Below are 24,515 nucleotides of genomic sequence, written 5' to 3' on the forward strand. Positions count from 1 at the left end.
GCTTCGGCTTTATTTCATGGCTAGGAGGCTCTTCACCTCTGCTCGCTGCTGGTTCCTCCTCCTGGATTTCATTTGTCTTTCTGTCGTTCAGCTTTTGGTTTGTGTCGTACTTCCTATTGACAGACTGTGTCCTTTTCTTTAATGCAGTAATAGTTTACTCCGTAATTTCTTTTTCTTATATAGAAGCTGAAGAAGTCATAAGCTTGTGCATGTAAAGACTGGTAGAAAATATCTGGTGTCCCAGAAATGCCTAAATTAATACAAATAACAGTTGCTTTTCATTACTTGGCATTCTCATTTCTCAGGGGAGACTTTGCAGACAGTGTGGTTCTGTTAAGGACAGTCACTGCCTTTTCAGAGCCCGTTATATGTCTTTCTCTGGAAGGAGATCTCTCTTTAAAGGATGTGTGCATGTCTGTCCCTTTCTGTCTGAAATATTGATGTTTAAGTGCCGAGACTGACTGTGTATCTGCAGTACTGACTACGTAAATGGGCAGATGCTGCGAGCTGGTTAGAGGTTATTTGGCCACGGGAGCAGCAGAGGGTGCTATGGCATGGATGGAGAACGCAGATTGCTTAAAAACAGATACAAGGATTCTTTGAAACATGACAAACTTCTGGATTGTCATTTTGTCTTCCCTTTGCCTTCTCTGGTAGAACACCATAGAGATAGTCATGGCTCTATTGGATAATAAATGCATTTGTCCTTTAAAAAATAATTTATCCGTTTAATAGATGCTTTGCGGGGGGGGGGGAAATAATAACAGCAACCTCTTTCTTTTTTGATTTTAGCATATCTGAAGAGAACAGCAGTGTCCCCCCTGGTAAAAGTGTAACAAAAGTCAGTCGCACCTTCAGCTACCTCAGGAATAAAATGTCCAGCAGCAAGAAGAGCAAAGTAAGTGCTTCTTGTGATTTACACAAGGGTGAAATATCATAGGGAGCAGAGATGAATTCTGTATTCCATTGTGTTTCCATAGGGTTGTATTTATGTCTTTTCCTGACTTTCTTTTCTTTTTTCTTCCTTTCCTCCTTTTGCGAGGGGAGGATTTTGCGAGTCGGGTAATAGGGAATAGCTACACGGCAAATTTTCGTACCCCAAAATTGAAATGCATCGGAGGTGAGTTTTTCTGTGTGATGTTTTTGCCTGTTTTCCCCACAGAATGAAGCTTCATTTATTATAGAGAATAGATTGTGTTCCGGCATGAGTTATGGCTTTGCAGTGATTGATGGGTCTAATTTTTGCAAAATCTGAGAGGTGTTTAATAAAATGAGAACAGGACCTGTAAGAAGGGACTGGTTGCTGAAGGCTCTATTGTGTTTCCCTTTTATTTTTATCTTTGCCACAAAGTTCTTGTGCACTGCTGGAGAAGTTGTTCAAACCATGACCTTAGATATTTATATTTTCCCCTTTTTTCCGTCCTTGAAACCCTGGGATTTAATTTGATGAAGGTTAAGCGCTGCTCAGCGCAGCTGAATTTCCTGGAAACAGCATTGGTTACAGAAATAATTACATTAGTGCTAAATTCTTCACACAAATGGGCTGTTGTTGCCTTAGCTTGTCCCCTCAAGATCAATATATGTTTGGGGTTTTTTTTGGCTTGGTTGGATTTTTTTACTTGAATCGCACCTTGGTTTATCGTGTCTGACAGAAGCTAAGAGCATGTTCCCTCACAGCGGGCAATGTGTTTTATGTAGTTAGGTGATGTGTAGTTAATACGTTGGTAAATACTATTGGAAAGCCCCCAAGACACAAAATTACATATTTTGATGAGTGTCTGAATAGCAAACAGGAAACAAAATTGACATAACGAGCTTCGTGCCTATCGCAGAATAAGGCTGGGCTGAATCATACATGTATGGGAGGAGTCATGGTTCATCTGCACAGGCAAACTCGATTTTAGCCTTTCCCAACAGAAGCACTTGATGTTTCAGCCTGAGCGTTCCTCTAACATTAGCTGGGTTTGTGCGCTCTCGTAGTCCAATGCACATTTTGAGACACGTTTTTGGAAGATTGCATCACCTTTGCAATGCGGTACCAGCTGTAGTGAGATCAGTCATCCGAATGCACAGTTCCTCTTTGTGGATCTGCCTTTAAAGGCGCAAGCGGCAGGTACCAGCGGCTCAGGGCTGCTGCTGAGCAGCTTTAAGACAATTCTCTTCCCTGCTGCAAAGCATAACGTCAAAACAAATTATCTGTTTACATAGAAACCTCTGTGCAAACCATTAGCGAGAAGTTGTGGAGCACGTTGCAGAGCCAGTGAACGAGACTGGAAGTTTCTTAACTGGTTCTTGCACTTCGGGTGTATAATCTCTAAAGCAAGAACTGAGATATAGACACATAAGAGATCTGGTTGGGACAGGTAAGAAAATCCAACAGAAGTGCTTTGAGATGGTTGCTCTGCCTTTGTTAAATAGGTGTGGTCTGATTTCACTAATTTCATGATTGTGTCTGAAACCGTTGCTAAAGAATTGCTCCCCAAAAATCCCAACAATAATATACATTACAAAAATTGCAGCTCATATCAGTTCTGATATTTTTACTAACTAAAAAGCCGTAATACCATCCAAATTACAGTTTCTTCTCTGCATGCGGTAGAATGTTTGCATTACATACAGTTTTAGGGCTACAGCTGTACATTTAAATGATTTGGCCTAAAAATTCTTGGGAACGCTGATTTCTCAGAAGCGCTATGGCAGATGAAAACCTGTAAGAGTTAAAAAGAAAAACAACAAACCTTGAAAGAGGAAGTTGGACAGGAAGAGTTGGTTTCTGCTGCTGTCTGGGCTGTCAGGAGGCAGAGAGGCTTCAAATTCTTTCAAACTAGGTTTTTACTTTTCTCCAAACCTTCAGAAATGCACCATTTTCTAAAATGAACTGTAAAATAAAGCACATCTGAGCCTACTAATGGCAACGGCTCTTTTTGAAAATGATGTTAACGGTTTTGTAAATAAATCCTAAAAATAAAAAGGCATTTGGAATATTAACTGTAGGGAGATACCGATAGAAGTTTGTGACTTTACCCATGTCTGGCATATACTTTGTGCTCTTCAGGGATTAGTCAGCGAATCTCTTGAAATCGGTAGCGTGCACTGATTCACATTTGTGAAGTCTAAAGCATGTTATGTCTCTCTCAATTAGAAAAAAAACCCACCTCGTTTTCTTCTTTTTGGTAGAGAGTTTCTGGGAAATGACGACAAAAAAAATTAGCATGAGTAATTTCTCTTTTTCCTTGACTTGCGCAGTTATTAGGCAGTGCTATACCACCAACAGTGTTTCAGTGTATATAGTAAGAGTTGGGGTTGAAAGGACTAGGAGACAGGCACTATTTGTGCCCTGTAGAGCAGGAGGAGCACAAACACATGGAACCTTTCTGTCTGGGAAATCTTCAAAATTTTGTTTACTGAAGTACTACATAGCAACACTGAGGTATGTTAAAATTCAATTTTTCTGTATCCCAAACGTCACAGAGGGTTTGATTTACCACCTTTTTTTTATTGCCTTTTAAATGGGTGGTCTCCTATTGACTTGTGACTTCTAAAATATTAATCCCGTCCTTTCCTGCCTGTATTTTTTTTTTTTCCAATTATTTTTTTTTTAGCAGTGGAAGCTAGGGTAGGGCAAGATGAAAGCATCAGCAAAGTAGCTAAAATCATCTTCAAGGAAGTTAGCAGCAATCGTCCCGCCCTCCCTCTTTTGCTCAACTCCTCTCTGACTGCTGTCCTCCCCGGCCAGCAGTGCTGGCACCTCTTGGCCTTCGTGATGGGCTAGTGCTGGTGGGGAGCAGTTCTCCTGCCCCCAGGGGAAGGATGTCGATAAAATGGAATAAATTTGCCGAAGTACCTCAAGTAACAGTGAAGCTGGTAGGACTTAAGCATTGGGAGGTAAGAGCTTTGTGGTTATTTTGGAGCGGGACCCACTGTTGCCGCTCAAGGTCTGTTATTTTGGGCCGTACGACCGAGTTGCGGTACCTCTCCTGTCTGTTTGTGCTCGGCGGGGCAGGTTCCGTCGTGAAGCCGTGCTTCAAGTCACGCTGCCAGCTCCGGTAGCGCAGGAAAATGGTTTTGTTTTTTATAGTCCCTTTATTAAAAAAAAACAAAAGAAAACCACCTTCCAGTAACTGTTGCAGAAAAAAAAATTAAACATAAAATCTCGTTTTGAGACCTTGTATTTCAGCGGTATGGCTGGCATCCCGTGTAAGTTTGCTGTTTCCTCCTTGACGATGGTGCATCCGTTTCCTGTTTTTCCTGGGGTCGTTCAGCTTTAATTAAAATGGTTTTTACAGTGATTTTATGAAGACAGGGTATTATTTAAGACTCCAGAATTATTGGGATTTGTAGTAAACATCAGGTACATTTAAAGCATAAGATGGTGAATCTCCATTCAGCATTTTAAGCCTAAGAGTTGCAAGATCTGCCTTGAGCATAGGCTGATCTTTTCTCCTGGAGCTTCATGAGTCCTGGCAATGGAGCAAAACTCCAGACATCAGCTTGGTACCATCGGCCTAGGACTAAACTGCAGAGTTTTAGTTCTTGAGTCCTGCCGCAGTTTCAAGACCACGGGACATGGTTAAAGGTGGGCAGGTCAGTGGATGGAGAACAGGGCTGGGGAGGTTTACGTGGGGTGGTGATCTGAGCCGATGGCTTAAAGGAGGCGGAAGCATGCCACAAAGCAGACTCTTCCTGGCATGTTTTCTGCTTCAGACAGGATTATTCCATACTGTAGCGCTCGTGGGTTTGCTTATTTGCAGGACAAAATAGCGTTTAGGGCCAGTAAATAGAGTTTCTGTTTATGAGGCTTTGCAGGGAGAGACTCTGACACTGGCATTTTGCCCTTTGGTGTGTTGGGAGAGAGGAGACCTTAGGCTGAGTTATTAATTATTTGAGTGTGTCATCAAAGGGTCGAAAGTTTCCCTCCCGGTGACTGCAGAGCTCAATATCTCTTTTAACCACTTCATGGCAGTTGCTCATGTGGGCTGCTCTACAGCTCTCTGGTATTTAGGCTGCGATAATATTTAGCAAAGGGCACGTGGCATATAAATACCAAAATGCAAAGATAAGCTTACAGAAGCCTTTACCAATTTAAGCTGATTAAGCTTCTCTTTCAGATACCATTAAATCTGTAGTAATAGTTAAAATAAAGATCTAGGGCTGAATTGTACGGTAAACATTTTGTAGGCTGGTGCATAGAAAGACAAGGAGTCACTGAAATTCAAACTTGGAGTTTTTCTATGGAGTTTCTTTTAAAAATTGTTTGGGTGAATTCCAAATCCACGAAAGGCTGCAGAGAAAAATATTTCGAGTTTTTAGTATTTAGCATCTTCTATCTCAGGTAGTGACAGAAAGGTAAGCAAAAACTCTGCTAAAAGTTGGAGAAGCTGGCTGTGCTTGCCATCTTTCCAAAGCCGAGTAGCCCCGAGGTTGAACTGCTGTTTCCGGAAGACAAGATAATATTTTATGGTGTTGCTGTTGTTACTCAGCCCTTCTGTGATGCCATATTGGGAGAGTTTTTGAAAGATGCATTTTACCAACATGCTTCACATAGTTACTTGGTGTTGCATAAAACTGTTGAAAAAGTTGCTAGTCAGAAGGAAAATGGAGATGGAATTATTCTGGCAGTGACGCGGTACAGGCACTGAGGAAGAGCTTGAGCTCGCGTTCTGCATTAAAAATGCAGTTGCAAAGCAAGAGTCTTATGGGTTGTCCCTAAAAATTAACTGTTTTGAAAGTTTGATCCACATTACTCATAGTGTTTGTATGTGACATAATTCATTGAAAGTGCTGAAGAGATTGATGAGAGCCCAGAAGAAGAGGCAAGTCGTTAAACGAAGCAAATATAAAACAAAGGTGGGAGGAAATATTTGCCTTCAGAACAGACTCAATTTTGTCTCCACTGGTGAGATACCCGTGCAGAAGGCTCTGCGAGTCGGTTGTATGTTAATCCACATCCATGGGGGCTGTAAACTGACGTTTTTTAACCGAGTGCTGTGCAGATACATGACTATTGTTAAGGTGTGCACCGATCGATATCGTCATAGTGCCAAAGGCAAACACTGAAGAATTTGTAACTAGAGAATAGACCTCTGCAAAGTTACAAGGCATTTGTTCATTTTCTCTCGGCAGGAAAAAGAGAAAGATAAAGAGAAGACTAAAGAGAAGGACAAAGATTCCAAGGAGAAGGAAAAAGATAAGAAGCTGTTAAACGGACATCTCTTCACTGCAACCTCCGTTGTAGCCCAAGCAACCTGTTACCACTGTATGAAACCTTTCAATAAGGATTCGTACTACTGTGCAAGTAAGTCGGGGTTCCCCCCCCCCATCATTTTGTTTTTCATTAAATCTGACATGGGAAATGTGAACCTTATGCTTTATTTTCCTCTTGCTTAAGGATGTGGGGTGGGAGGCAGACTTTGGAGACAGTGATTCATGGAGCAGCATGTTGCCTTATGGAAGCTGGACTGAAATGAGCTGTGGCTGCAAGGAGGTGTCCTGCAACCTCCTTCCTAACCTGTGCTCAGACATCGCAGCATCCCACAGGCTTTTCTGCCCCTGTTTGTTAGGATATATCAGCCAGGTGGAGGACTTCGGTTATTTCAGCTGGATGTTATGGCTTGGGGCTGAGGTGCTTTGTTAAGACGGATAGAGGACAAGGAAAAGCTGGCTTGGATCATGGTTTTTATTTCCGATGGGGAGAAAAATGTCCCACCCATCTGTAATGTATTGCATTAGTTCTCTGAAGTACTGCTTCGATGAGCCCTCAGTGAGAACAGTGTGATACAGAAAGAAAATACTAACCCTCTTCTCCGTTTATACATGAAATCGCATCACAGGTCAAATGACAACTACCTCCGTGCATGTGAAGTACGTGCATTGCAAGGCAGGCAGTGCAGGAACCACAGCCGAGGGTTTCTACGAGACTGGCGATTTTGTTCTCTTTTCTTATCAGGTGGTTTCTCATGTCTGTAGCTCTATAAGGTCAGCAGCGTTTGTGTGGTCGAGACCAGAGTGGTGTCTAGTTTTACACATTGACCCAAAGCTACAGATACGCAGACAAAAACGTCCTTTTCCCCGCTGCAGCTCAGGGCTCTCCACTCCTCCCTGTTAGTAATATTTTTTACTCCGCTAGCTTAGAGATGAGTCGAAGCGTGTACGGGAATTGCTCCCAGGCTGGAGCAGGAGGCTCTGTCGCTGGCTGTTCCTTCTGAGCAGCGTATGAAGCGGCTCCGTTGAGCAGGGGAAGGAGCAGCCAGCTGAATCCCGAATGGCAGTTCTGAATTTCCTGGAAGAGAAGAGATTTCAGCAAAGTTGTTTGCATGAGACATGCTCTGTGTCAGCCTGATGGGAAATGGAAAACATTAACAATTACAAGCTCTCAAATGCATCCTCTCCCTTTCCCCACTCCACTTTCTTCGCAGCTTCTGAAGCTACTTAGAAAATCGAATATATACCAGTTTAACTCTCTATATCCTAATGAGTTAAAATAATCTGACAACGCCGTATGTTTTAGCATAGATGTTCTTTCCTTATTTTTCAAGGTACAGCAGAAAATTGGTGTAAGTTTTCTGCATTGGCCAGAAAATGAATGCCGCAAGGAAAGTTGTGTTAGGGCCCAGGTTGTAAGCTTACATCTGAGAGGGGTTCTTTTTCCCATCGCATCTTAAATCAGCCATCAGATACTTTGGAAATGACTGATAAGCAGCAGCAGAGGCTCTGTTGTTCCTCTGCTGTTGTGAACTACTTTTTTCTTACAGAAGTGTTAGTGCTTTACTGCTACCATCACTGCTCTGTCTTCCCTATGGATGGCTTTTTCTTCATGCCTTTTGGAGCGATGGATCACGTTAAATCAATGTCTGAACTTTTCAGTGATGCTCCCAGCTTCCTGAAACAGCTAGTCAATGCTGAAAGATTTAGCATGCTCTAAAATAAATGGGCAAACAAAAAAACCTAATTTTTAATAGCTCTCTGCCTGGTCTTTTTTTTATTTTTTATGCTCAATGATGCAGAAAAGAAGCTTTTTGGGGTTTTAATTATTAATATTAGTGATACAGAGGAGTTGGAGGCACTTCTTGCCTGCTGAAGAGTTGAATTGGAGGAATAAAGTCCCTGAAACCAGATTTTTCAATCTGAAAAATCAAAATGCTCTGTTGCTAAATGGTACATACTAAAGAGCTGCCTTCAGGCTTTCAAGGCTTGAGTGTGAATTTATTGGTTCTGAATTATCTTGCTGCCTCTTTTCATGCACCAGAAGAAGGTTCTGTCCCTCTTCCTTGTTTGATCTGAAAAATGATACTGCTTGTGGGTTTTTGCAAGAACGTGCAGGTTTCTTTCTTCTGCCTTGCGCAGGAAATTGTGGGACATCAGCAGAACAGCAACGCCCTATGGCCTCACCTTACCTCTCTCAAAATATCAGAAGAATTACTGGCTTTTATTAAGTAGGCCCAAATGTAAGAAATTTTAGGAATGTGACCATATTTGTCATTCTGGGAGCGGAACTTTTTCCTTTCATATTTCTTCTAGAAATAATTCAGAACTGTATGCTTACAGTTTAATGTACACTTAAAATATAATTAATGATCTGTATTAATATGTGTTTTAATGAATTACCCCTAAGCTCCTGAATCTCATCTGGCAGCATCTTTCATCTCTCAGAAGAGTTAATAATCCAAACACAATTATCAATTACTGCGAAGAGAAAAAAAAAAAACCAAACCGTTTTAATCATCTTTGAAAAAGTTTCCCAGAAATCTGCTGGCAGACGCAGGGTATCCCAAAAAAGATACACAGCTTTTGCTCTGGCGTATATGCAGCAAAGGGCAGTGGTAAAGCCTGATGCTCTTTGCATTGGTGAATGGTATGGTTTCGGACCAAAACGGGGGCTTCAGTCTGGTTTTATCAGGAACTCCCAACCTCACGGCCACAATCGCCTGACTTATTCTGATAATCCTGTCGTACAGTAGCACTGGGTTCCTGTACTGCAGAGCTTCACTATGATATATCTTGAGTTTATGTAAATGAATTTTCCTGTCCTTTTCCTGTCTTTTGGATCCCATAATCCTTGTCTTGATAAGAACAGTATTTGTGTTTTCAGAGAAAATATTGGCCCTACAATTGATTTCTGTTTCTGTCTCCTGCTTCTGCTTTCCACCTTGCTTTTCTTTCAGAGGAATAACTCCACCTGTTTTCTTTTTTTAATGTAAGACCCATTAGGACCCTGGCAACTCAACCTTACATTGCTTTTTAAACAGAATTTCCTGTTAAATTCCATGAGGAAATCTTGTTAACAAAGGGCTAATTATCCAGGAAAGCAGCCTGTCTCTCAGTATCTGTAGCTACTCATGTAAACCACAATGATGCCTGAAAGTTGTAATTCTCAGTTGTGCAAGATGATAGTTCAGATTATAAATGGCACAAACTGACATGTTTTCTGGGGTTTTTTGTTTAATTAGTTGTTGGTTGTTTTTTTTTTACTTTTGACAGACTGCAATGCAATTGTTCACAAAGGCTGTAAGGAGAGTTTTGCTTCTTGTGCAAAGGTCAAAATGAAGGTAAGAGATTTCATCTACTCTCCTGAATAAACAAAAAAATTTAACAATTTAGCATGCAGCTATATAGCAGTACATCCCAAATTTTCCACCTTGTTGGAAAGGACTTCATCCCCTGTGCTATAGTGAATAATTTCTCTGGGCTGTCCTGAAATTCCCCAGAGCCACATGTTAATACAGTAGTTGGCTCTGTGAATGCTCCAGGTCAGCGCCAGAGGGTGTTTGTTTGCAGCAAATTCTCAAATTCTCTGTGTTGTTCCAGGCAGTACACAGGGACCTTATGGTGAGATGGTCTGTCCTATGCTTCGATTAAAAAAAAAAAAAACCAAAAAAAAAAAAAACCAAAAAACAAAAAAAAACCCAAACAACAAAAAAACCCACTTCACTGGCAAAATTCAGGGGCGTCCAACACCCTTAAATGCCCTATCTCTTTGTTCTCATATGCTGCATCTTGTAATGCAGCAACATCTGTATATGATGCGTAATGAAAACTATTAATTATGTATGTTGTTTGTATGAGGAATGCACAGAATTCGTGCTTGTCTGAAACGTGAGGAAGCTCTTCTGCAGTATGGTTCTCCAAGATAATTAATGTTGATACAATTAACGATTTTCAGTTCTCTTCAGTATTGTCAGCATTTTCTCTTCTCATTTTACTATTTGCTGCACATTTCTCCCTCTATTATTTTGCCCATTTCATTGATGGTAACTGGAGGGAGAGGGTACGTGTGTGTGTGTATATACATATAAAAAAAAAAATATATATCTCTATAAAAAATACAAATACAGTCAAAAAGTGATCTGTTCTGAGAGGATTCAGGAAGAAACATAGCTTTTTTATTTTAGTTATGTGGCACAGCCTGATGGGATAAGGGAGGATGAAATTACAGTGAATTTCATTTTTCTTTCAGCCACAGAGAGGGATGCTGCAGGCACATGATACCTCTTCATTACCCACAGTAACCATGAGAAACAAAAGTAAGAAAACTTCCTTTCCCTCTGCTTTGGTGATAGCCTGTATCTGCTGTTCTTAAGTGTTCTGACAACTAATATTTGATATTATGAAAGATAAGCATTTATCACGGCAGGGATGAGAGCATCTTCTGTGCACGATAAGCAATGTTTGTGATTTTAGAAGTTGTACTGAAGTTGCACAGAGTTCATCCACTTCTGCAGTGTCCACGTAACTTTAAGCAAATGGAAAGTCATTTCAGACTTAGAATAACTACTTGCCTGCTGTAGCTTGCTGAAGGCCTACAGCTGAGGAGCCCACAAAATCTGGAAGACGTAGCCTATGTTCACGTGTGTTAGACATTAGAAAGAATCCCACCTATAAGTATTATATTAACAGAAATTGTTAAGATTACAAACGGAGAGGATGCTTGTTCAAAATCCTTTTTTTTTTTTTTTATTTTTTATTAAATAGCCTTATGCTTTGAGGTAATAAAACCAGAAAGTTTAATTTTGAATCGGAGCAATACTGACAAACGTTTACTGGCTGTGCTGAGACATACACTGCACTGCAGAGCTACCCTCTGGGACCGAGGGCAAAGAATCGAGTGAAGTAGCCCCCATGGGTTTTGTAGTGCCATGATTTGATAAGCTTATTTAGTGATAACTTGGAGATCACTATATGGAAGCACACTGTATGATACAGATGTGCTTACTCACTGTGGTATTTATCGTGAAATTCAGAGACGTTATTCCAGAAAGCAGAAAGGTATGGCAAAATCTGGACTTAACATGAAAAGATTAGTTAAAGGTATGTGATAGTATAATGGGATAAGGATTAGCATTTCTCTGTGGTACGTACTGATAGAGAAACCTATCTCAAGAAGTTTGACTAGAAACAGGAAGATGTATATAATTATAGGCCCAGGGAAATTAAAAAGCAACATAGTAGATTGCTACACGTGATTATTTATCAAATGAAATTAAATTCAGTTTTCCAAGTGTATGTTTCGGGATTTGCAGATCCCACCTAGATCTTTTAAGCATAGTGCAGTGCAGTCAGTTCTGCATCGGGGTCGATGTTCTCTCCTTCGTACGGCTGTTTCTAATGGCTGAGATTGACAGCTGACAACTCTAGAAAGAAAAGGAGGTGAATTTTAGGGCCTGGTTTCTTTAAGTCTTCATCACCACGTTTAGCAGCAGAGTTGCATGAACTGACTTTTCTCTGACACTGCCCTTCCAGGCTCCCAGCCAAAGGAGCGCCCTCGCTCTGCAATACTTGCTCCTGATGAAAACACCGTAACCTCAATATTCAATAACAGGAGATCACAACAGACTACAGCACTTTCGAAAAGCGTCTCAATACAGAACATTGCAGGGTAAGGTTTCTCCCCACACGCGTGACTTATGTGTGTATTATCTGACGCTGTGAGCAAAAAGAAATTCAGATCTCATTAAATAGAAATGTGTGTAGTATGATTTGTGTTAAAGGTACAGAAGAGGATCACAAAACCAGAAATACCCATATTACATATGATACCGTCAGTTGTCTTCTGCACAATCAGATTGTCTGGGTTAGTTTAGTCATGGCATGAGTTCAGAGGCATCTGCGTTGGCCTGGTTATGTTCAAGGCCACTTCACAGAGATGCTCTGGGCTCCATGCCTCCATTCCAGGAGAAAATTCCCTTGCCTTGGGCTGGGTAGTGTGCAAGCACACATTTGCAGCTCGGGTATAGTAGTAACTTTTGGGTCTGTAATGATAGGGGGGAGGCACAGAGCTGCAGTCTTCATGGTGTTTCAGGACTGCATTGTACATAATTAATTACAAAAGATCATAGGAGAAAATCTAATTTATGGTTCCTGCACTAACTGCATATCGAGCAGTTCTACACACAGGGAATAGCATGGACTGTCATGTTCTGGACAGTTTGTAGGCCCTGGCTGTTCATGGTGAAATTTATTTCAGTCTATTTTTCTGATCTTTCTCAGAGCTAGCGATAAAGACTCTTGGGTAGCCTTTTGCATTGAATTTTTGCACTGCTTGCAGCAAGGACAATGAGGATGAGAAATGACTGGAAAATAGAAAATAATGAAAAGGAGTTATCTAAATGAAAAAATCCCAGGTGTGACTCTTTATAGAAGAAGTACTATCACTCAGAACTGTAGGTCTTACAGCTTGTTGAGCCTCTATGGGCAGTTGTTAGAAAACAATTAATAGAAGTACATTTCTGTACATGACCGTGCAACGCTTGCTTTGCATTTCTTCTGTGTATTTGAAAGTACATTTGGCTGGGTTTTTATGTCATAAACAATATTCTGTGTTTTGTTTTTCTGCAGAGTTGGAAATGATGACAGCTTAATACACACTTGGAAATTCCTGTCGCAGTCAACAGACTCCTTACATAAAATCAGCCGGGTGAATGAATCCATGGAGTCACTGGTTGACGAAGGTAAGAGATTCCCATTTACTTCTGCAATGTTGTTGCATTTCTCATAAAGAATTCATTGTCTTTTATCTGAGCTAGACTTTGGTCTATGTGAAAATGGTGAACTAGTTTTGTGCAACTAGCAAATGCCCTTTAAAATTCCATTTCATAACCTGGTTCTTACGTGGTATAATTCCATATGATCTGAGTAAAGGAGAATGTGCATTATGTCTGTGGTATGACAGAGCTTAAGCCTAAATGAATAGACAGGAATCTCAAATGAGACAGTTTACCAACATCTTTTCTTAATGGCACTTACATTTTTTTGTGAAGGTGCGGACATGAATGAAGGACAGCTGATGGGAGACCTGGAATTAGATTCCAAGCAGCTAGAGGCAGAGTCCTGGAGCCAAGTAGTGGACAGCAAGTTCCTACAGCAGCAAAACAAGGATGTCGTCAAACGGCAAGATGTCATATACGGTGAGATACCTGCATCTGAATTTTTCACTCATTGTCGATAGCTTCTTGATCTACTCATATGCGTGAATTTGGGAAGCTCTAGGTCAGTGAATGGGAACATTGACTTGGTTTCCTCAGAAGCCAAAGTTTCATTCTTGAAGTTCTTAGAAACGTAATGCATTCTATGAAAGCTTGCTTTCTGCATTTCTCGTATCCAGAAGCCATCAAAAAAAACCAGAAATTGCCTCTCCTCATTTGTCTGCTGATGACATTTAAACTCCGTTACAGCAGCTAGCTATGAAGTCTTCTCCTGCCAGATGCAAGAGCCATCCTGTGTAGCAAAAGCACTCCGGGGCTGGCAGTGAGATGTCAGGAAGGAGCAAATACAGTGCTGAAGGTTCAGACCTCAGCAGCGATGTCCAAAGCTCTTTATTGTGGGACTCCTCTGCCCTCCCTGTTTGTCCCACATGTAAAACTATTGATTGATGTTTCAATGTGAATTTCACCTGATGTGAAATTTTCTGAAGCCACTTAGAGAAGCCCAGTTATGGAAGAGCTTTCTAATGGCAGCTTTTTCTTCTACTGTACACGCATGTACTCTACAGTGACCTTGGTTATGACCTTGTCCTCATCCTATACAGAGCTAATGCAGACAGAAATGCATCATGTCCGCACCCTGAAGATCATGAACGATGTATACAGCGCGGGGATGTTAAAGGAACTGCAGTATGATCAACAAGTCGTGGACAAGATCTTTCCCTGCCTGGAAAACTTGCTGCACATCCACAGTCACTTCTTCCAGCGGATTCTGGAAAGGAAGAAGGAGTCGTTGGCAGACAAAAGTGACAAGAACTTTGTTATCAAGAGGATAGGTGACATCCTAGTGAATCAAGTAAGTGCTGGAAAATGCTTACACTTCTGAGAGCACAACTGGAAACCAGGCGCTCTTCCTTCCCTCCTGTTTATGCCTGTTAGATAATCACAGCTGCTGGCACCTTTGCTCTTCACACACGTAAAAACGTCCGCCTCTGCTTTTTGAAGCACTTTTTGCTCTTGCAGAGGAAGGTCTAATCATGAAAAGTATTTTATTTTGTGGGGGAGAGAAGCATTCCCTGACAGGCACAGAACAATTTGACCATAGCCTGGAGTGTAGGCAGTAGCCTACATCAAAATATGCCCTGTGTGTATCTTGGCTGAGTTACTGACCTGCTATTTAACTTTGGGTGGGATATTTTAATTTTCTTTATCTGCACTTTCTCCCATCTTCTTTTTGTCTGTCTTGATTTCTTTCTTGTTAGCTTTTAAGCCCTGTGAAGTAAAATCCTAAATTTTGCATTGTGTGAACATGCGAAGTCTCAAACTCAGCTCTTTACTTTCTAGAGATCTAATTGCCTGGGTTTGGATGCTTTGGACTAATTTGGTTTCATCAAGTTCTTTTGAGAGACTGGCAGGCACTGCTGGTAATTTACACTGAGACCTCAGTGCAAATTGGGCCTCTGTGTCTCGTGTCTTGCAGTTCTCCGGTGAGAATGCTGAGCGAATGAAGAAAACATACGGCAAATTCTGCGGGCATCACAATGAGGCAGTAAATAACTTCAAAGATCTGTACTCAAAGGACAAGCGGTTTCAGGCATTTGTCAAGGTAGGGCCTGGTAGAACAGACGTAGCCAATGGGAAAAAGTCTGTCCTGCACTCTGGTGAGCATTTTGCTACAGAACTGAAATTTTCATCTTTGTTCCTTAGAAAAAAATGAGCAGCTCCCTGGTGAGGCGTCTTGGGATTTCTGAATGTATCTTGTTGGTAACACAGAGAATCACAAAGTACCCAGTCCTTCTACAAAGGATACTGCAGTACACCAAAGGTAGGGACCAGCTCCTCTATTCTAAGCATGTATTTGTTCCTCCAGTGTAAATTTCTTGTAATCTTTTCAGCTGAAGCAGATTTTCTTAGAATAGACTGAGTAATCCAGTCATTATTGTCTCACACCGCTGTAACGAGATAACTCAGTTTCATATCTCCATTTAGGATTAGTTATTCAGGTCCCTTGATTTACAGTCTGTCTGTAGCTAATTATGGAGCAACATGCTTAGGCTCCAGAGTCTCCCACCTTGCTTTTTATGGTAATGGCTAAAATACATGGTTATTTGTGCATTTCATCTATACTGTCTCATATACAAAGTATATTGGAATAGTCCCCAACCTCAACCATCCATGTGAAAGGTTTTGTGAAACTCTCCTTAAGGGCGATAAATGCAGGCTGTCTCACGCAAGTATTAAAAAGTTATAATGTGGGAATTTGGGAGGGAGAAGAGGAAGGAAGTAAGTAAAATCAGGAAGTTAGAGTCCACAAGGATGAAGTGAAATTGAAGTGTTTTATCTTTTTGTTCAAAGAAAATGAAGTGGAACATGAAGACTTGACTCAGTCATTAAACCTTGTTAAAGATGTGATTGCTGCAGTCAATAGCAAAGTCTGCAATTATGAAAAGAAAATGCGTCTTGGTGAGATTTACAACCGGACGGATAGCAAGTCCATCATGAGGATGAAGAGTGGCCAGATGTTTGCAAGAGAGGATTTGAGGCATCGGAAGCTCATCCGAGATGGGCCTGTTTCACTAAAAAATGCAGCCGGACGGTTAAAAGGTAAGACTATTCTGTCTTCTGCTGGGGGAGGATACAGCTCACCCTCTCTGGATGTAGGATTAGTCCTCAGATCGGTGTCACCAGCCTTTATTTATTCTTCTGCTTTGGGAGATTTTGACATCAGCTTTCCCCGTGCTGTACACTCACTTCCCATCACAGCGTTTCTGATTCCTCATATTGTTTCTGGGGTGATAGATAGCTGCTTTTGCTCCTGGCGATTGCATGTGGCTGAAAGCTTGGGTTGCAGTGACACCACGGTGCATCAGCCAAGGAGCAGAGTTGCTGGGCGACCCTTTGGGCCAGGAGAACGTGATGGGGCTGCAGTTGGCCAGAGCAGTGAGTCAGATCTCTGTGCCATGATGTGCGTGTGCAGCAGTTCAGGAAGCATGCTTACTGCTTCCGAAACCCAACCTCAGCTTCCCAGTGGCTCTGCCCACCAGCAGCACTGCCTTTCCCTTGCTCTGAGGTCTGCAGTAGGTCTGCCCAGGCTCAGCGTTACCATCCCGGTTTCACTGGGGCTCCAAGAGGTGTCCCAGGCATTTGTTGCTCTTGAAGCTCTTGAGCTGCTGACGCAAACTGTTCAGGAGAGGCTCTGGGTGTCCCTGCAGCTGCCTCTTGTTTGGTCAGTGTTTTCTTGAATTGCTTTTTGTTTGTTATCAGCTGGAAATAGTTTTTTCTAAGGTGCTGTGCTCTGCTGAGCACCGAAGTTCTCTACTAAATTAAACACTAAATGTCCCAAGGAAGGCTTCAGCTGGGACCACAGCAGCAGTAAGAGCAGACAGGGCTGTGTCTGGGGCTTGGCAGGAAGGCTGGGCCTTCCTTCTCTCACTCCAGTATCAGCTGATTAAACCACAGTACTTGGGCATGAATGGGGACTGGTAACCTGGTGCTGTGCTGTGCAGGGAGGCGGTGATAACATAAAATTCTGTATCGGGTATGATTTATTTGGAAACAGGAAGTTTACAGACGGTTTCCAGGCACCCGAGCTTACTATTGACTTTAGATGGTGGATGAAGCAAGTTATGCTGCTGTTGTGAAATCCTGTGATAAGTACAGGCTGCATTTGCATTTCTAAGTCGTAGAAATGCATAAACACACCTCTGTCTGTAGTGCAAGCTCCCAGCAAAAGCAGCCAAGCTGCAGAGCCTAGGGAGAGAGTAGCAAGTTCATACATTCAGGCTATTTTGCGGGATGTGAAATGGAGCACGGAGAAGTATAGGAAGAACTTCTCTTACAACGTTTTAGCATTTCTCCTCTTGCAGAGTGCACAGACGATAGAGAAGAATGGAGTCAAATGCCAACTTTCACAAAGCTCCCAGAGCTTTGAGTTCATTTTGCAGCTTTGATTAAAGTTTGGTGGTTCTTTTCTCTGGAACAGATCCTGTCTTCCCAAAACAGAATGGAAGGAATTACCCATGGGATGATTTAACTTTTTGGTTTGCTTCCTGTCTGTCACAAGATTTCCCAAGTACATTACACAAAAACTCTTTGTACTGAAGGCTCTGGGTGGGGCATTATACTTGGTAGTTGCTGTGCAACTTTATGATATGTCATTAGGAGAGTTGGAAGGCTGTACGTGTACTCAGGGAAAAGGCTGTATTCTGATTTAAAATCCTCTCTTGGCTTGATGTTGTGCTTCCTTCTCCCGTGAAAGAAAGCCAGGTCCTGCATCTCACGCAGGCTGTGTTGGCTCCCCTTGGAGTCGTCAAGAGGGGTTTTTTTTGTCTGTGAGCAGAATTAGTGGTGGCTCCTGAAGTCAGTATTTCCTGGGAAAGAAACTGCAGCTGACAAATGTTGTTATTGCACAGTAATTTACACTCCGCAAACCACTCATCAAGAGAACCATAAAACCCAAAACTTCCTGTGCAGATATTTTGCTCGGGGGCTAAAATATTGATTGTTTGAGAAAACAGCACTTCTGTTCAGTAAGCCTCTCTAACTTTCACTGTTAATGCCCGTGTCCTAACTGTTAGAAAGCGAATAGCTGGAGAGGAGCCCCCCTGCCCTGGCAGATGAGAGAGAATCCTGCAGGTTTCCCAGGTGCTGTTGTATTCTGCGTAACGCAAAGAGCTAACCTGACCTAGCATCTCCCGAAGCTGCCCCTGCTCCTCCTGCTAACCAGGAGAGTGACCCCACTTCCAGGATTTGCAAAAACAGGCCAACTGCTCCCCAGCACTGGTCTTATTAAAAGAAATGTGTTTTGGGGTGGGCTGTGTGGTTATACTGCACTGATGTGCTTTTTCTTTTGCAGAAGTCCAGGCTGTTCTCCTCTCTGACATGCTCGTATTCCTTCAGGAGAAGGACCAGAAATATGTCTTTGCCTCACTGGTAAGGCTTCGACCTTTTTTTTCCTTTTTCTGTGTGAGAGACACTTGATGTGCGTTGTGCAGAGAAGCCACCCGTTGCCTGCTAAACAACTTAATTTTCCTGCTTGTATCATTTTTGTTTGCTGAGCAGACTCCATTCTTTTTGGTAGGAAAACAGGTCTTCATGCCCCACCTCCCCTCTCTGCAGTGCCTTGGCACAGCTGATAATTGGCCTTGAAAACCTGCCGGTTGCTTGATATACTTACTCCTTTTCAGTTTGTGCAAATTGAAGCCATGATTGGGGTGGGAGGGGGCAATGGGATAACGCAAACATTGTAAAAATGAATCTTAGCAGAAGGAAATGTCCTCATATGTTATGAGCTACTATGGGGGGCGGGGGGTGAAATGCCACTGCAGTAAATTCAACAGAACAGCTTGAAAATAAATGTCAAGAGTGGAATATATTTGTAATGCACAAGACCAAAAACATTAGCTTTTGAAGGCAGGCCTCATAAAAGGGCTAGGCGTGCTGACCTGCTAAAGAAAACCTAGTACCTAATTGAGTCTGTTGGGGCTGTACCTTGCGGGCATGGTCTAGACTGGCTAAACCTTGTGACCTTTCCACTCTTTGAACATTTTGAAAGCTTGATAATTTGTTATTCCAGTTCCACCAATGATCTGCAGGGACTGGGTGCCCCACACAGGAGGAGCTGATTTGCACAGGGGTCCTGCTAGTGAACCGCTACCGAATCACCCCAGTTGGAGCATCCTGTAAAATGCACAAAGGGGCTGACTCATATGCAGATCACACAACAGCAAAGGGTTGCTTTAACCGAGCAGGCTGATTACACAGAGACCGTAGCACACAATGAACGTCATCTTACACACAAGTCTTCTCCACCATAGGAGTCAGCAGTGAGCTTCTGAAAACAGTAGGGGTTTTGTGGGAGTTGAAAACAACATCTTACTCCATCCTAGGGAGAGATCATGAAGATAATGTGTGTGAAGCAGGCGCTAGCGAGCTGCACTAAGTTTAAGGAGCTATGATATTTATGACAGAGCGTGGGCAGGAGGAGATGAGATCAAAGGTCTGCTGGAGTTAGAGCAAAATATGGTAGAGTTTTCAAAACCACAAAGTCAATTTTAAATTAATTTTTTGTTGAAATGGAACAAGGTGAAATTGCTTTTCCTACAGAACTGATGGACAAAAGCAAGCCCTTCCATGTTCTTTGACCTCATTAAAATGATTTGTTTTCTCAATTAGCCAATAGGTTCAGAATATGTTTACAACCCGAGAGAGGTGGCAGTATGGTTGTTGAGACCTTCTCAATGCTAGTTTGTTATCTGGGAACTAGTACTGTTCACCCTCCTCACGCATTTCTTTCCATCTGAAGGACCAGAAATCCACTGTGATCTCTCTGAAGAAGCTGATCGTACGAGAAGTGGCTCATGAAGAGAAGGGTTTGTTCCTGATCAGTATGGGTGTAAAAGATCCTGAAATGGTGGAAGTCCATGCCAGCTCCAAAGAAGAGCGTAACGGCTGGATACAGATCATTCAAGACACAATGAACACCATGTAAGCTCTCAAGCTGTTCTTGCAACACAGGTGATGCACATGGTCATCCTCTGGTAGTAATTGAGACATGTCTCTTGTTCAGGGATAGAGATGAAGACGAAGGAGTCCCTTGTGAGTCTGAGTTTGAAAAGAAAGTGTCAGACGCGAAAGTGAGAGGACTGAAAGGTAAAATCCTGCCTGGGACACAGCTGGGGAGTGGTTTTTGAAAAATTTACAGGAATTGTTATGTTGGGTTTTGTGGTTGAATTATGACGTTTTTCAAAGGAGTGAAAATCCTGCAACCAGCAAATAATTGCAGTCCTCACCTTGCTTGTATTATTTGGTTTTTCTGAGCCTGCTGGGTGCCGTTTCTGTGCAGGATCGTGCAGGGCACAGTTGTATCATCAGGTTCCACTAGATGGGGCCAATACCTCAGGAATCACTCGGTTTCTTTGCCGAAGCTTTTATTTTCTGTCTTCATCTCTGTTTTCTGTTCACCCCACAGAACAACTTCAGCAGAAGGATAAGCAGATCCTCCTTTTGCTGGAGGAGAAGACTAAGATCTTCCGGGACATGGCAGATGGTTCTGTGCAGGAGGACATGCCAGGTTCCAGGTTGCTCTTCAGAGCCAACACAGAAGAGGCACCAAAAGGAGAGGCCATTATGAAAACTGCAATAAATGAAGGTGAGCAAGTAAAGGTGATACGTTAATTACACTAACCAACAGACCCACCTTCAGTCCTCAAGCACCACTTTTGCAGGGGAAACCTTCTGTTTGTCAGAATAACAGCATAGATTAGTTCATATTGCTACTCACAGTATTGTCTCAGGGACAGGTAATGAGGATCAGGAAAGGAAGCAGATATTGATGGCTGTTGAAAGAGGGCAGAACAGTCAGCAGAAAGAACAACCACGCATTGAATCTGCACTGGGGTCAGGAGCAGCGCAGGACTTACCCTTGTCTGAAATTTGGACCATCCAGGCTTTTGCTGTGCTTCAGTCACAGCAAGGCATGAGAGCAGGGCTTGGGTTTCAGCAGGCGCTTGTGGTGCCTGAAAGGGACAAGCAAGTCTGTTGACAAAAGCAAGGGTAGATGGAAACTCGGGCACCTTTCCAGTGTGATTTTTGGAGAGGCTAAAAATTATTAAATGCTGTTGTCAGATCACGCCAGGGTTGCCTGGAGGAAGAGAGGGCAGTGGAAGCCTGTGCAGAGCTCCAGGAATTAGAGTTAACGGTCAGACAGACTGAGTTTTTGCAGGGGGAATGCGTACTGTTCACATCGCTGTCACAGAAACGTTTCTTAGTACAGCAAAGCATGTGAATTTCTGACCTGGTCTCAGGCAGGGATGAAAATAGCTGAGAAGCCTGACTTGGTCTTTAACAGAGATATCGTTGCTTTTTATCAGTTGAACTGCTGCAAGACCTGGTGAACAGGAGCCTGGGCACTGCCCTCGGGCAGCAGGTCAGCAGCGCTGCCATGGAACAGGAAGGAGGAGTTGGACCCATCTCTCTCCCTAGAAGGGCAGAAACCTTTGGAGGATTTGACAGTCATCAGATGAATGCCTCCAAGAGTGAGTAGTTATTTGTGTGCACATCAGCATTTGTTCATAATACACGTCATCGTATCTTCTTGCTTCAGAAGGACTCCAGCAGCTGGTGATTTGGGTTTCCCAACTCCTCTCCAATAATAGTTGATACATTAAGTAACAAATTAGGAAAAAAAGCCTATGTACAGGTGGAATGGTGGTAGCTGAGAACCTATGGCTAGATGAGGATTAAACACCTGAACTCCTCACTCTTCTCTGTCTGTGCTCTCTCTAAATCATGCTTTCTTCTTTACTGACATGCCACATGAAAGTATTTGGCTTCTTAATAGATTAGTTTCTTCACGTTATTATTGTAATATCTGCAGCTCTGTTCTTCGTTCTTCAGTTATCTTCCAGCAGGAGCCTGGCACTGTTGCATTTGTGAATGGATGAGGATACTGCTGAATCAAGCACCTTCTCCCCCGACTCTGCTCTCTATGCATTTGTGTTCCACATACAACTGCATGTGTTATTCCTGCAATTAAGTCTCTCCCAAAGAAATGTGTGAATATTTATTTCAGCTGCATAGTTGGCTGCTTCCCAATGCTCTCTTTCTTTGCCCTAGTCATCAGAAACTTCCCTGTCCTCAAATTCCTTTCTCTGTGGTCTCACTCGTACTCCCAATACAGCCAGTTTTGCTGCGCTAGTGTCTGTCTCAGCGTTGGGATCATTGGACCTCGTCTGACCTTCTGCATTAAAGGAGCAGTGTTAGCTCCAGACAGTCAGACATGAGAAGTATGTAGAGGTTTTCGCAGCTCTATTGGAAAGCTGCAAAGCCCTCCACAGGCCTTGTCATCATAATGACAAATATATTCACACTGGAGGGGTTTGTTTAGGGTTGTGCCTCTCTCTGTTGCAGTGATGAATGAGACAACCTCAGGCTGTTCGTTGCCCAGTTCTAGGTTTTCTGTAGAAATGTCCTCTTTTGAATTAGACTGTAATTCAATACTTGTAGGGTCTTGGGAGAATTTTGGAAAAGAATGCAGGGCCTGTTTGTTCAGCTGGAGGCCGGGAGGCATGAAACCTGGCTTTCGTCTCCAGCTCTTCTCTTCACAACCTGTGTGACCTTGGGCAAGGCTTATAACCTGACTCCCCTTCGTTCTCCCCTCCAGCAAAGCAGAAGGGAGGTGTTTCCTCCTGCAAAGAGGTGGAAGGTCCCAGGACGTGGCGCAGGAGAGAAGGTCTGTTAGGAGGACTTGAGGGTCAGCCTTTAATAGCAAAGCCTGCCTGGGGGGTGGTGGGAGGAGAGGGCCTTTGCAGTAGGTACCGTGTCCTTCACGTTGCTGCAGATACAAGTGCATGTAAAGTTGTTTATTGCTAAAAGAGTGGCAGTAAGGAGGTTACCACTGCAGATGTGGGTTTGTCCCATAGGCTGCATCTCAGCTGGCAAGGAGAATGCAATAGTCTTGGCAAGAGCTAGAGGACTGAAGAGCCATGTGACTCCTTAGCCACCCGCGAGCAGAAGGGCAGCGCGGGCGGAGGGTTGCAGCTTTCTTGTCCTCTCAAGTCAGTCCAGTCCTGCTTGGGAGCACTGATACGAGCCATCCAGGGGACAATTAGAAAGAAAGGTCCACTGTCCCTTTGAAGATACAGGTTTCTGATAACTAAGGCTAAGGAGAAATTGTTAGCATAAAATTACACAGGCTATTGCATAGCAGTATCTGACCCAGCTGTAAATTGCATTTGGATGAGAAAGGCATTGAAACTATACCTGCAGTAATATACCCTGAGATGATTCTGCTATTGTTCTCCATCTGCTCTTATTCTGCCTCATGTCTTCTCAGCAAATATTCTTTGGTAGCAGACAGCAATGCGGGGGCAAGACAGACCACCAATTAATAGATAAGTGCCAAATTTATCAGCGCATTGTCTGAAACCAAAGTCAATCCTAATCTGAATTCAGATCCGCTTTTCCTGCTGGTGGTGGCATGTTCTGTATACATAGAGAGCAAATGTATTTAGTTAAAGTGTCAAGAGCTCTGTGTCTCCTTTTGTGAAACATCTGAGTTTCCTGTATTAAATTTCTCAGACATCAGCAAGTTCATCTATGGCTTAAAATGCTGAATAACCAGTGTCAATGCTGGCTTCTTCCTTTAGGTGGAGCAAAAGATGAAGGCGATGATGCTCAGGACCTTCGGAGAACGGAGTCGGACAGCATTTTAAAGAAGGTATCACTGTCTGCTGCCAACGAGTTCAGATTTTGAGAGTGTGACAATTCAAGTCTTGAAAAACGCCTGAATGTCTTGACAATTAGATGTATCCTAATAAGTTAAAGATAAAATAAAATTGAAAGTCTGCAGCCAGAAGCGCTTTGCTGTAGCTAAAATCCTGACTTGAAAACCATTGCAAATCAGCAGTACTCCTTTGTGGCACAGGTTATCAGCCATCTGTCTGCACATCAGCTAAAGCATGTGTTTAATTATGCATCATTATTGAAATGATAAGGTCAACTATAACCTTGCACCTAATCTTCCTGTGGATCGATCCATCATATAACTACAAAATGATACCTAATTAACATTTTATTTTATATGATTTTAACTTGCCTAAAAAACATGCATGAATTCTCCCAGAATGGAGGATGGAGGGGGGTTTAATGTATCTGTCATTAGTTCAGCTTCAGAACACATTTGCTGTGATTTCTCATTTGTCCTCATATTAAATCTGTGATCTTCTCATAGGGTGGAAATGCTAATCTGATGTTCATGTTGAAAAGGAATAACGAGGTAAGAATTGATTCTGTTGCTCAGCTGTTTCCTTCATTTAAGCGGCAAGTGAATTTGTCTCAATAGGTGATAATGTAGAAGAAAATACATTTCATTTGCTGAAGCGCATGTAGACTTTTAAATACATTAAGCTGAACCCACTGTGTCATTTATTTGTTTAACCTTGGACGTTCAGACAGGGAATTTGCCGATTGTCATCTGCTTGCCAGCAGGATGATATGTGCTGATTATAGGCAGCAAGGGTTAATTACCACTAGGATGCGCTGGGCTGTATTTATTGTGCATCTGCAGACAGAGGGAGTTTAATTTTATGTTGCAGGTGC

The 24,515-nt window shown here is 42.5% G+C and overlaps 1 protein-coding gene across 13 annotated transcripts in view; it reads left to right on the forward strand.

Moving 5' to 3' along the window:
• AKAP13 (A-kinase anchoring protein 13) overlaps positions 1–24,515 on the forward strand; it is a 104,177-nt gene that overhangs the window by 69,231 nt on the left and 10,431 nt on the right. For 9 of the 13 annotated variants that reach the window (XM_054213435.1, XM_054213436.1, XM_054213438.1 and 6 more), the window contains 19 exons: positions 793–898; positions 6,124–6,295; positions 9,478–9,545; positions 10,454–10,520; positions 11,737–11,872; positions 12,832–12,944; positions 13,254–13,400; positions 14,021–14,271; positions 14,896–15,021; positions 15,123–15,240; positions 15,771–16,019; positions 18,271–18,347; positions 19,720–19,901; positions 19,984–20,066; positions 20,386–20,565; positions 21,287–21,451; positions 22,579–22,647; positions 23,564–23,634; positions 24,148–24,192. In XM_054213435.1, coding sequence (XP_054069410.1) covers positions 793–898; positions 6,124–6,295; positions 9,478–9,545; positions 10,454–10,520; positions 11,737–11,872; positions 12,832–12,944; positions 13,254–13,400; positions 14,021–14,271; positions 14,896–15,021; positions 15,123–15,240; positions 15,771–16,019; positions 18,271–18,347; positions 19,720–19,901; positions 19,984–20,066; positions 20,386–20,565; positions 21,287–21,451; positions 22,579–22,647; positions 23,564–23,634; positions 24,148–24,192 — 2,425 coding nt within the window. The remainder of the gene's footprint in view (positions 1–792; positions 899–6,123; positions 6,296–9,477; positions 9,546–10,453; positions 10,521–11,736; positions 11,873–12,831; positions 12,945–13,253; positions 13,401–14,020; positions 14,272–14,895; positions 15,022–15,122; positions 15,241–15,770; positions 16,020–18,270; positions 18,348–19,719; positions 19,902–19,983; positions 20,067–20,385; positions 20,566–21,286; positions 21,452–22,578; positions 22,648–23,563; positions 23,635–24,147; positions 24,193–24,515) is intronic. The other 4 variants (XM_054213439.1, XM_054213440.1, XM_054213442.1 and 1 more) reach the window with 1 other exon arrangement.

The sequence above is a fragment of the Rissa tridactyla genome, chromosome 9 (assembly GCF_028500815.1).
Source record: "Rissa tridactyla isolate bRisTri1 chromosome 9, bRisTri1.patW.cur.20221130, whole genome shotgun sequence".
NCBI lineage: Eukaryota > Metazoa > Chordata > Aves > Charadriiformes > Laridae > Rissa > Rissa tridactyla.